The following is a 13,897-nucleotide window of genomic DNA, read 5'->3' on the forward strand; positions in this document are numbered from 1 at the left end:
GGGCCAATTCAAGTACCACCAACTGTTAGCTCCACCAAAAGCAGCATGTTTCCTAATTACCACATCATTCTTAACTAGGCCTGACACAATAAGTACTATAGCAACTTATCACTCAATATATGAAAGCTGGAACAATATATTTTGTGTCTGAATATTTATCGTGTATACAGTTACTTTGCAAAAATGGGGAGATTTTGGCCATTTTTAAGTAATATGATAAGATTTGAGCTGTAGAGGGTAAAATAGATCATTTCTGTGACTAATTAGTGGTTCATTCTGCTATTTATTTGTAGCAGCTCAGGCCTTCAAACATACAGAATATTTAAAAATGTGTTTACTGGGATTACCCTGCTTTGTGTCAGAGGCATAGACTAACTTCAATATTATCGTTTATAGCAATATTTCTCTGTAGCAATATATCGTGCTTCAAAATGTTTTATCATGACAGGCCTATTCTTAACTTTTTCCTGGACTGTACGGTGTCTGAGAGGAGTAGCTGACCTACATTTCTTGGCTGTGCTCTCAATTTTAGAAAAAAAAAAGAAGTTAAACCTCAGCGAAAAGTGAGCAGAAATAGAAACTCCCTTTTAGGCAGCTTTCTGCATAAGCCATAATCACGCACAATGCAGTACTAAGCCTGCAATTAACCCAAATGAGGACGGAGAAGAGAATTTACAACGCATTATTCAAAACACAAAGAGCTTTATAATGAACATGACTGAAGAAATAATAGTTTTAATAGGCCTCATTTGAAGATTTTGTGAAAATTTAACAATGCGCCACAATGAATATGCAGAAAAAACATTAACAACAGAACAAAACATGACTAAAATGAGTCAAAAAAAAGTGTATTTCACGGGATTATTAATGCAGTTACCGAAGTTATTCAGTTTCACATTGAAGACCCATTTTGACAAAATGTCTTGCTCAAGGACATAGCGAGGATCTGTTTAGCTGTGCATATGAGTGAAATTTTAATGTTAATTTTATGATGATTATTTATGTTTTGATTTGTTCGTGTTATGATTTTAATGTCTTTCTTATTCTGTAAAGCACTTTGAATTACTTTGTGTATGAATTGTGTTGTACTCCCCAATAGTGTACCACCTTAAAAACCTCATACTAACCTCATCCTATAATACAATAACAACATTTGAAGACCATAAACTGAAGTAAATCAGACGAGATGGAAAAATACATTATTTTACATTACCTAAATAAAAAAATAATAATTTAAAAGCAAAAAACACTTAATAAAATAAAGACTGAACATATTAAAATGTTGCGTTCAGAAATGTTTACATCATAAATGCAGTGACATAATTTCAGATCACGATTTTACTCCCATTATTTCTGATCAAATTGATAATCATAATATTGTAATAAAGTCAAAACTGCGTCATGTAAGCAAAATCATTGAAAGCTTTTCCCTCCCAGAACTACAATCACCATAGAAACAGTGACTTGTGTTTTTCAAGTATTTTTTTTCCCACAAAAACAACACAGTCGTTTGGAAGCACTGTAGCCCCAGGAGCGATACACTTCCACAAGAGCTTCAAACTGCATAGAGGAGGTAGTAAAGAGCGAAGAATAAAAGTGAAAAATGTGTCAGAACCCCCCTTTGAGGCTGTAATGGAGAAACAGCATCAGAGAAGTACAAAGACTTATCTCGCTCTGAAACACATCAAGACGGTTTATGTTTGAAATGGTGATACATCTGATCTTATGTGTTCATTTTCAGCCATTTCAATTCACAGTGAAGTCTACAACAGCATCTCTCTGCATAACGTTTATCTAGGCCTGGGTTATTGTGCCATAGATTAGTTTAAATGTTATCTTTTATTGTCTATATTTACTTCAGCAATATATCAAACTTCAAAAATGTGTTATCCTGACAGGCCTACGTTTATCGTGATAAAAAGGGCAGACAATAATTGTTTGTGGGACATTCTATATAACTGTGATAATCGCCAGAATGTTTAGAAAAAGCTACACATCCACAAAGGACGTTGGCAGGAGGGGACAAAGAGGTCTGTTGTCCCGGGCCTCAGCGTCTTCGAGGCTGAGAATTGGACCCTCTTCCTATTAATTTATATTAGAGAGGGGCCCATGTGAGATTTGTTGCCCCGGGCCCCAAAATTTCTGTCAACGGCCCTGCTCATCCATAACATACTCCACTAGATTGTAGGTGTTTTCACTGATAACAAACTTTAACAGACTTGAACAGACTTGAACTTTAACAGCCTCAAATAAATAACATTTGCAGCTTTTTACCATCTAAAAACATAGCAAAAATCAAAGTTATACTGTCAACACCAGACTTATCCATGCATTTGTCTCCAGTAGGTTGGACTGCTGATGCCTAGAGTGAGGACTAAACATGGGGAAATCAGCGTTTCAGTTTTGTGCAGCTGAAGATGTGAGACAGGCCTCTACTTTGACAATGTTTAAATCCAGGCTCAAAACGGTGCTGTTTCACTGTAAATATGACTGAAAGTGTATTCATTTCTGTTTTAATGTTAATTTTACAATGATTATTTATGTTTTGATTTGTTTGTGTTATGATTTTAATGTATTTTTTTATTCTTCAAAGTACTTTGAATGACTTTTTGTACACATTGTGCTATACAAATAAACTTGCCTTGCCGTGCCTAGAGTTATATTCAGATACAGACCCTAATCAAGAAAGGTGTTTTTTATTTAGTCAATTTAGTGCAATTTTCTCATCATATCAAATCTCACTTTTATTGCCTACTCCAGAGCCTCTCATTCCAGGCCTGAAAAACTGATTTTGGAGATCTGTTATTTGTATCACATTGAAAATTCACATTCACAAACAGCACAACAGCAGCAGCTGCTCCCCGGGCTCTACACGGACATGTTAGCCCCAAGAAGTCACTAAATGTTCAGATAAATGAGCCACAAAGGAAACATGGTATTTATAATCCTTGTTTTATGGGTCGCATTTGTTCAACTAGAGTTTGTTGAACCATAACAATATATTGTGCCTTTCAGAAACATATATAACATTTGAACTAGACTTCTTTGATTTGGCATTTGTTATAAATAGGATATAGGCTACTGTCCATTGTTCTCTGCATGTGTGTAATATCTGTCATAAGATTATTGATTCAAGTGATTTTCTACAAACATATCAGCTATAATATTATAACCAGGCACTTATGCGGGCCGGTCCTCTCTTCTCACATGCAGCTGGCTCCTCACTGGACCACTTTCACTGATCTATGAAGAACAAGAATAAGCCAAAACAGTAGAAGTTTTAACGACACTGTGGTCCAGACATCATCATCATAATTAAAAACATCAATCCCTAATTAAATCTTGGAGTATCAGTAATATGATATTGCATTTTGAATTTATTGTTTAAAATACTATGGTGAATACAAAGGGGTTGTTTTCAAATTATGGTGATGCTGATATTATGTTCATAAATGTAATATGAGTAAAATATAATTGGTTAGTTATTCACAATATAGTCAGATTTTTATGTAATTGCATCCAGTGATATGGAAACAACTCTCTCCCCATCTCCCTCTCTCTGTGTATCTTTCTCTCTTTCTCCATCTCCCCTCTCCCTCTCTCTCTTAACTCAAATGCTTTTATGTAATCCCTCTCTTCTGACGTAGCTTTTCCTGGGGGACCACACGGAGGATCGACTCTGCCTCCAGCTGAGGGTCTTCATGCCTCACTGCCTGCTCCCTCTATACTCTGTTATAATTTCCCCATGGACTGAATCATTTTGTGGAACTGTTTTTCCTTTGATGATGTTTAATCTAGTGGCTCTTTGGAGAACTAGATTAAAACAAAACTTCATATTCTCTGGATACAGTGAAGAGCTCATTAGGCATAAGGAGTGAGTTGATTAGTGATTAAAAACTTGCAAAAAAACAGAAACAAAGTCTGCCTTTTTCGCATCTGACAAATAACTACGGATGAAAAATCAACTCAACTCAAATCAACTTGAGCACCTTTACAAATTGATGTTAATGAATGTGCCATATCCCTTTTCAAATAAATACATGAAAATACACATATGCTGGTAGCTTCCATCACAAAATGAAGTCATGAGGTAGTGTGCATTGCAAATGGTCAGAACCAGTGAATTTCCATGAGTGCATTTTTTGCACATTAAGCAAAAAAGTCAGAACGATATAGTGCCAGCTCGAGAGGATGTAAGAAAACACCAGAACACCAGGTGTAGCTCCAACAAGCTGATTCTGCAAAATGTTTCCAAAGTTTTGAAAAATGTTTGGGGATGTGTGGTCAAGGTGGATTTAATATGAAAAATAGTTAGGTTAAGTTTGTGATGCCCTCAGAAACGTTGCACTATATGGCCGTCCAGTCAAGTAAAAGTATGTGGTTTTGAGTTCAGACTTTGGAGGAACAAATCTGACTTGTGTTAAATGGAAATGATTATTATTTTTTTACTTTTATTAATGAAATATCTGTGTTGTTGGTGTTCAGGAAATTAATTATTTAAAAAAGTTACAGTAAGATAAAATCTAAATTGTGAGCGATCAATATGAGTTAAAATATAGTGATTCATCCTTTGTAATACCACCCAGCCCTTCTTCGCACCACTGTAGTTCATTTGGTTAACATGATTTTTCTAATCTCTTAACCAGACAGTGCAAACAACCAGAGCAAACAACACACATAAGGAACATAAGACAATGCAGAGCTTTGACTGTTCTCGCGCCCGTCCTACTCTAAATTCTCTGAGTGTGAGCATCCCAGTAGCCAGAGGACAAAAGAGCAAGTGTCCCAAGTCGGTTCAAAGCCTGGTCTCAGCACTCTCGCCTCCAACGGGCCCAAATATGACCAGCCTACTGGGACCGGCTGGCACTCCACAGCTCCATCAATCACTGCTCTGTATCAGGGTGGATCTGTATATGCGAAGGCAGACAGCGCAGGGGGACAGAGGAGAGCCTTACCACAAGCACTTGAGTTAGCTGGTCTGTTAGTAGTAATAAAACTGTGCCATAACTCTAGTATTTTTTTATTAGATCCGTCAATGAGTAGTAGAGTAAGTTCCTCTGTGATATTTTGGGTCAGTGCAAATGGATAGCTTAGAGGTGCAATATGTAACTTTTCTAGTAGAGAGTCTGCAACCTGCTTGTCTCCATAAAGATGTTATTCCTTTGCCTAGAATGTTACACAGTATGGTATTAAACTCCTAAATCTCCAGAGAGACAAGCAAGTGACACCACCATGCAGGCCCAGTTGTAGGTCAGATCTGTGGAGCGACACTGCTCACAGTTTGAGCAATAAAAACACCTATAATTGAATAAAAGGCAATATAGATAAGTTTAATGCCATTGTGTGGAATATTTCAGGCACAAAAATAACATCTTCGTGGAGTAAAATACGTGGCGGACACAAGAAAAGTTACATAGTACACATTTAAATAAGCCGGATTATTTATAAAGGTAGAAAGTCTGACCTATCCATACTGTGACAGATATAGATAACTTGATCAGAGTCAATGTGGAGAGTGAAGACTAGTGTGTGTGCTCCAAATGTTGCTCAAATTACTGAAAAGGTCAAAGCTGGTTCTAATATAAGCATCAGAATACAGTGCCTCGGGAGTTAGAGCATTTGCCCACCAACCTGAAGGCTCAGTACCTCACCAATGCATATTGTCATTGTGTCCTATAGGGCAAGACACAGTTTTACTGTTAATTACAGCTACAGACACGAATATGCACAATTTGCCCATGTCATAGTTTAATTTCAGTCTCATCAATACATTGCCATCTGCTTTCCTCAGCTTGATCCCATGATAGTCGATATCACACATTGACTATAATGGATTAACTCCTCAGACTCCAAACTTTAGAAGCTTAGAAAAGGACTGAACACTAATGTCACCATCTGGATACATTTTCTCTCTATGATTCACACTTCAAAAGGCTCATGTTAGTCTTCAGGAATCAGTACACCGTCACTGGAGATGAAAGCTCCTCTCTTTTTTATATACGTGTCACAACAAGGTGACAGAGTGCATTGTGGGATACTGCAGGAGTGTAATAAGGACATCCAATGTTGTTCATATTGGTTTAATATTATGAACAGCAGACAAGATGCTCTTAAACAGGATCAGTCTCTGGATTTGCATCTGAAATGCAGGCTTAAGGTTTAGAACTAAAAAAAACTTCTTTGTTACAACATTTACATAACAGATTGTAAATGTATAAGTCTTCAGGCAAATTCATTTGTCCTGCTATGGGCACCATAGCATGAATTACATGAATTTTAAATATTATTTCTACTTTATATTTCACCTTAAAAGATTATAACAGTTCTTTTTCTTTATGATCAACTCTTTATGCAGCATTTTAAGATTTTTATTATTATTATGAACAATACAAAATATCAAAATTTTGCACATCTTCAAAACAACATTCACAATGCTACCTATAATCTGATGACACCTCTAATCGTAGTGGTACCATGTACATTCAGACAGCAGCACCACACAGTTATAGATTTCTCTACATTTGCAGAGCAAGGGACACCTCACCCCTGTGGTCCCTCCTCCATCAATAAACCCTTATGGCTCCAATATGAATGTGATATAAGAGTGTGATGTGTGAGGAGCAGCAAGTGTCCCAGACTGACCGCCCAACCGAAGAAGAGAGAGATCAGACCAGGCACATCCATAAGAGCAGTTTTAATAGACGTGGGCTTTAGGGACTCCACAGCTACAGACGGAAAGAGATTAGAGACTGTGTTAGACAAGGACAAGATCTATACAAAGAGGAACACAGTGCACTTGTTAAATTAAAATACAAACAGTGGCCAAGAGCAGCTTGAGTATTTTTGTCAGGTGAAAACTGTGATTATACTGTACAAAAATGGGGTATGGATTGGGACTCAAAATGGGAAAACCAACCAGTGAACATGGATGCGGGATTTAGGATTCCATTTTATAATTTTGTCTGTTCAAAAATGTAAAAAGGTAAAAAAAAGATTGAGTCACAGCTGGGCATTAATTTCCCTTGCAAATAGAGAACACATATATTGTCCCTGCCTCAAGTGGAGGTATCACAGGGTCTTGTTCATGAGTGAGTGAAGGAAGGGTGGAGCGTGAGATTGACAGGTGGATTGGTGCAGCATCTGCAGTGATGCGGTCGCTGTATCAGACTGTTGTAGTAAAGAAGGAGCTGAGTCGAAAGGCAAAATCTCTTTACTGGTCAATCTATGTTCCTACCCACACCTGTGGTCATGAGCTTTGGGTAATGACCAAAAAAACAAGATTGAGGATACAAGTGGTCAAAATGAGTTTCCTCCACAGGATGGCTGGGTGCTCACTTAGAGATAGAACAAGGAGCAAGGAGCTCAGTCACACAGGAGGAGCTCGGAGTAGAGCTCCTGCTCCTCCATGTCGAGAGAAACAGATGAAGTGGCTCGGGCATCTGTTCCAGATGCCTCCTGGACGCCTGCCTGGGGAAGTGTCCTGGCCATGTCCCAATGGAAGAATGTCTCTCGGCTGGCTTGGGAACGTCTTGGGGTCCCCCCAGAGGAGCTGGAGGAAGTGTCCCTGCTTAATATGCCCTGGATATGGAAAAGAAAATGGATGGATGTCTATTCATCATTTTTCACTTGTCAGTCTAGACAACTCTATGTTAGATGTGACCATGCACAAGGCCTGCAGATATTTTTTCTTCCACTGAGAAATCTTGTCAATAAAATAGGAAAGGAAAGAAAAATCCAATGTTCTGTTCAAGTGAAAGTTTTGAATGAATTTTTAGCAATAGAAAAATTCCTCTCTCTCATCACCAAAACACTGACAATTTCACTGAGGCAACCTGTCATGAGCGGGGAACCTATTAGTGTTGTCACTATACGAACATTTCAAACTCAGTTTCAATACTAAGGAATAGATCACTTCTAATCAATACCGATTCCAATACCATAATGATAATTTTTTTTTTTAAATACTCCTTTTAAATACTCCACAAGACCCTCTTACTGGTCAAAAATATAACAATGATCTAAATAGCGTAAAACATATAACTCTAAAGTTGAGCCAGTAATATATGAAAGCCACACAATAATACATTTCATGTTATATACAGCATGTCTTATTCCAATTCAATAACTTCAAAACAGGTCACATTTACTTAAAATACAAAATAGACAAATAGAGCTCTGCAGACGGAGATTTCACCTTGACAGCGGCTGGTGACAGATGTAGAGTCTGTTATTCACTTCCACTTGTCCAAACCCTGACAGACAGCGGCCAATAGAGAAGCCCAGAGACAGCAAAGCACTGCACTCCAAAGACCAATAATGGTAATCAACACTACATGAGGAGCAGAGGAGTACAGTCAGGACTAGAATGAAAATGCCTCACTTTCACTACTATGACGATGAATATAAATCATCATTTTGATTTCACCACGGCCCATGGGATTTACATGTTGTTGTTAATAAATTTGAACAGCAAAAAGGTCCTTAGTTTGAAGCTCTGCCGGGGAAGGGCTTTTCTCTTTGGAATTTGCGTGTTCTCTCCTTGAAATGTTGAAATGGCAACTAAATGATGCTAGAATAAAAAAGGAATTTCACATTAAGGATAAATATGATTATTTTACAAGCTTGTTTAGAGAAAGTAATTAAATATCATGTAAGCCATGAAAGACTCCCTTAACCCCTCTTATAGAAAAAATGTCTGGAGTGGCCAATGCCTTTATCTCAAAACGAAGCACAATACAATTAGCTAATCCTAGATCTGGAGAGGTGATCCCGCTGGTCGTTATTCCTGAAACACCAAAAGCTCCAGTTGAAGGATGGGTTAAATGTAGAAGGGACAAAAAAACGTACAAATTGTTGTTCTAAAAGATTTTGTTATGTTTTAATGCAGCCTGGTTGTTTTAACTTAAGCCTGGTTTAAGTTAGACCAGGATTCAGAGTCATTTTCAGTTTGAAGAGATTGAAAGATTGGATCAGATTGAAAATGTCTTCTGGATAGGAGTCAAAACATTTCTATCTTTTATACCTCTTCACACTTCAGAAAGACCCAGATAGATCTATAGATTGTACGTACAGCTCAGTTCAGAGACAGCCCAATCAGCCCCACATCCATCAACACATGAAGAGCTCAGCGAAGGGTCAGGCCAGAGGTACAGTTCAGAGAGAAGACGTAACAAGGCTTTCAGCTGCACAGCAAAAACGGCTGAAAAATCACACAACAGAACAGCTACTCCATAAAATGATCTTGTGTTTTACAGTTAAGGCAATAGGTTAAGAGGATTAAGAATTATGATGTAGGTGAAGTAGATAGTCCTCAAAGATGGACTGAAGTGGTTGCAGCCTAATATGAAAAAAAAAATCTGCTTCCAAATCAATCCTTCAGACACACAATTTATGCATTTTGTATTTAGGTCAATGACATTTTCTCTGCTGGGTCCGACTGTAATAGCGCACTGGTATTCAATGTCAGTAGTTATTTGGCATTGTATCAAGTGCGGCTCATACAATTTTCATATGGCCATATAATCTTTCATATTAACTAACTTTGCCAGTGCCCTTTGCTTATAGAATGCTCATGTCTTTCTTTTTATTTGTTATGAATTATTTATTAGTTGTTCATTAGCCCCTACAACTTACTCCCTTATTTTACAAATTTCAATAAAGATTTTCAACATATTGTTCAGATTTCACTTCGACCTGCCTGATAAACACTCCCATCAGCATTATTATTATTATTAGTGAATAACATTGACATAGCCTTGAATTTTTATACTTATCCGACATCAATACACAGTAAGGTTTATAGGTGTGGTCTATGGATCAGTGCTGTGTATTGGCTCCACATATTGAACAGACACTTGTAATCATGGAGTGAGGTCGTCTCCTTCACTCTCGTGTTTTTCTCTCAGATGAAAGAGGGATTGGAGGAAAGATAATAACACATAGATGACCTTATTATATTCACAAGGGCACCTACGTCATACTGTGAACTTTTCAACCCTCCATATCTGAAAGGTCAATGAGTTTAAAAGAAACCAATACTATGGAGCTGAAAATTTTGTCTAAGTTATAGTCTATACTGGTGATTTATTATTTAATTGACTTAAGTTATAGAAAATGGCTGTCTAGAGGACATTGGGCCACTTATGGTGAGATGACTCATGTAATGGTAAAAGTAATTGAACAGAAAGTAGTATCTAATCTAAAGAACAAGACCATAAAGGATAGGTTTCAGTCAACAATTGGGTTAAATACTGCATGCATTTTAGTACAGTTATGTTTGCCTCACTAATAAATTGTAAATTATCACATATGAATTAGTGAGAAAACTATTTTACCATCTTTACCCTGTTATATCTAATGTGTACATGTTATTATTTGAGAGGTTATGAGAGTGTTCTGGATATGGACCTTCACATGAGCTCAGAGAAACCAGGATAATCTCTGTATACCCCTGTATACATGTGCAATCAGAGTATTCTGAATATTTAGAGAGGTTACTATGGCAACTATGGCACAGATATGTCACAGCTTCAGAAAAGGGCTTTATTAAGAGTTGAAAAATACAGTCCCGCAGCGTCAGTTTACTTCAAGAGCAACACAAACAGACACAGATGTTAGCCTGGTGTTAAAGTGTGGTTGTATTAAACAGAATACTGCTTTATTGTGTTTATAGGTATAAAATATTATTACTTAAAAAATCTCTGGTAGACATTTGAGTCGTTTTGGGGAAGTTCCTGCTCCAAACGTATCTGTTACTTCGGATCTGTTTTGAGAAATCAGGATACTGCGTCTACATGGCACAGTTTCCTGATACTATCCTAATATCCCAGTGAGAGTATCCCGGTTTCTTATAACTGGGATACTGGCTTATCCAGGATACTGAAATCAGGATACGTTTACATGGATACACATAAAACCAGGATACACAAAAAAGTAATCATATCCAGGAAACTCTTGTGCATGTAAACGCACTCAACGATTTTTTGGACCAAGTAAAGGTATCCTCAAAATATGTTCAGTATACAAACTCAAGTAATAGATCTAGAATTAACACTTCACTCAGCCCAAATTGTGACTGTCTTACAATGATACTGAAATATAATATAGGATCATGAATAATGCAATGTATTTTTGTAGGGGAAGCGTGGCTCAGGAGGTATGGAGTTGTTCATTAAAAGAAATATTAAGACGCTCACTCACTCCTGGGTAATACTGTTGTTGTGTCACAAGGCAAAACACTTTATAAATGACCCTTGTATCTTAGTGTTATTGTGTCAGTGCCAGTGGTCAATGAGGCTGTAGAAAAGCAGGCTCTGTCAATCTGCCTCAGGGCGGCTGTGGCACCGGTTAAATCACTTATCACCAACAGTGTGTGACTGGATGAATGATGCACTTTTAAAACACAAGTGATTAAAATCTCGTTTCAAGTTTAGTTAAGTGAGTAGGGTTTATACCAGGCTTATTACATTCCTGCTCATAGTGTGCTTCACCGACACACTTCTGCCAATCAAATTAAACATTCTGCTGCATGGCCCCTCGGTCAGTCTTATTAGAAAATAAATATATTGACTTCCTAACCTGTGGACTATGCAGTTATTTCTCAGGATAGTTTAATTTAAAAGGTCATAATCTTCTCCAAACACTGGGGTCAGACTCTCTCAGCCTCCCTCTTGGTGGAGTCCTGCCTCTCTGGTATAAAGCGGGTTATCGCTGCTGACAGCTGACTGCGTGATTATGGGTATTAGCACAGCTTTAACCATGCTGTGAGTCTATGAGATCATTCAGCAGGTTTCTCACATGAAGAGAGTTACATGATGACAAATAGACCACCAACCTAATGACACACAGACATCTTGAGAAGTGCTTGGTATGTGTGGACTTTGACTGTGTAAAAGATATGTAAGGCTGTACATTATCTGCTTGTGTGTGTGAATATTTTGTTGCTTTGTCTAGAATGTTTTACAGTATTGAATGAAATTTAGGTTTTGCATTTATTAAACATTCTTACTGTGTGTGGGGTGACCTCTCCACAAATCGTAACTGTAATGTGGCCTGGTGTCACTTGTCTCTATGGGGTTAAGGTTAATGACATACTGTGGAACTGTCTAGACAAAGTAATAGTAGTAACATCTCCATGCAGACCATCCACCAGAAGAGTCACATAGCAGTTTATATAGAATTATTCACTCCTAAAATAAAGAGGAAATCAACCAATCTGAAATGAAACTAAATCACCAGATACAAAACATCAGCAGAAATCACCAGAAGAGAAGGACATGCACTGGTCCACAATCAACCTCCAACAATGACAAGTTAATCCAAAATCTGCAACTCTTGCCACATCAACCTGACTTTTGCAACCTAATACCAGGCTATACCACTATATGCAAAGCCATTTCCACATTTAAATCAACAAAGCAGCAACCAGCGGTGAGATATGCCAACCTCACACTGACAGGGCCTGGCATCATCCCGCTGGCACCGGGACAAACTCCGCTGTGCACCGCTGTACCGCTCTACAGCTCCTCCCGGGACATGACAAAGCAATCCCCGGTGAAGTTACAGGACAACACCCGCTCGTCTGCCTGGCGTCCTACCTCGGGATGCAGTTGGGGGATGATCCGTCTATCTCCCAGGTCGCGAACAGGTTCATGGGCACGGGACGGTTCAGAGCCCCACTCCCGGGGAAGCTCAGCCGGCCACTGCGCTCCGCCATGGTCCGCTTCTATCCCGGGGCACAGCGGAGTGGGACAGTCACAGATTCACTTGGAAATCCACTGTTATTTATCCGTAAGGTGAAGTAAATCCGCCAGTTCCTCACGTGAAGCAGGCGGTGGTGTTGTTGTTGGAGGTCATGGCCGGGCTGCAGTGGTGGAGGTGTCCGCGGTGGAGCAGCAGCAGCGGCGGTGGTGGTGGTGGTGGTGGTGGGGCGGGCGCACTCCTCTCTCCGCGGGGGTGGTTGTTGTGTTGTACCACGCTGCTCTGGTCTAGTCTCGGTACGGCGGCTCGCTGATGCCACACAGCGAGAGAGAGCTGTCAAAGGGAGAGGAGTTATAATTACATGACACTTTTTAAAAAATCTTTGAGCAAAATGCAGCCCCAACTTTAGTGACTGATAAGGTGTCACCTAGCAACAAGGAGGTCATTATCAATAGAAGAAGACGGCCACGTGCTGGGTCCCATAACATATTACTTTGTAGACTTTGTAATTTAGGATATGCCTAGAAATTGTATTAGCACAACACAATGATAATATAATTGTTTGTCTTTGACATTAGCAATCCTCTATACTATTAAAAAAAAAAAAAAAAAATCTTACTTTTCCATACTCTGTCCCACCTTAGCAGTCACCCTTTCACCTTTTTTAATTATTAGTCTATTTTTTTAATTAATTTATTTATTTTTTTTAACCACACAAAGGCCCTATCTGAGGTGTTGTTTATTTATTTTTATTTATTTATTTATTGTTTGAAAAACTAGATTTTGGTCGATTTATGAAGTCAAATGTACAACTGTGCTCTGACATCGCCCTCTTCTGGTGACTTAAGGAAAATGCATCGAGCTGGATGTTTATTTCGTAAAAAAAAAAAAAAGTTATGTTGGATTTTATCTTGAACCACTTAACTGTAGAACGTTTTGCTCTTTGTTTGTGGTATGAGTAAACTATGTTATATTGTTTTGCATTTTGCAGTTGCTCAAAGACAAATGAAGCTCACCTGAAGTCTTGACACCCAGTTTGTCAATGATAATTATACTCACATGAATATTAGTGTCCAACTGTCTTTAACAAAAAGGGATTTGTAAAACGTGCAAGTTACCTTAAAACATTTGTATTAAAGAGTTTGCAGTGGGTACAAAGAAAACCATAAATAACTACATATAGACCATCAACATAACC

At 38.3% G+C, this 13,897-nt stretch overlaps 2 protein-coding genes across 4 annotated transcripts in view; one reads left to right on the plus strand and one right to left on the minus strand.

The window, feature by feature from the left end:
- pacs2 (phosphofurin acidic cluster sorting protein 2) overlaps window positions 1–12,900 on the minus strand; it is a 61,831-nt gene extending 48,931 nt beyond the window's left edge. For all 3 annotated transcript variants that reach the window (XM_055231070.1, XM_033987719.2, XM_033987718.2), the window contains exon 1: window positions 12,597–12,900. In XM_055231070.1, the coding sequence (XP_055087045.1) occupies window positions 12,597–12,715 (119 nt within the window). In that variant the 5' untranslated portion in view covers window positions 12,716–12,900. The remainder of the gene's footprint in view (window positions 1–12,596) is intronic.
- The window catches only part of LOC117390885 (probable carboxypeptidase X1), a 102,183-nt gene continuing 88,402 nt past the window's right edge, over window positions 117–13,897 (plus strand). The window contains exon 1 of the mRNA XM_055231072.1: window positions 117–120. The gene's annotated coding sequence lies outside the window, so the exon portion shown is untranslated. The remainder of the gene's footprint in view (window positions 121–13,897) is intronic.

The sequence above is a fragment of the Periophthalmus magnuspinnatus genome, chromosome 22 (assembly GCF_009829125.3).
Source record: "Periophthalmus magnuspinnatus isolate fPerMag1 chromosome 22, fPerMag1.2.pri, whole genome shotgun sequence".
Taxonomy (NCBI): domain Eukaryota; kingdom Metazoa; phylum Chordata; class Actinopteri; order Gobiiformes; family Gobiidae; genus Periophthalmus; species Periophthalmus magnuspinnatus.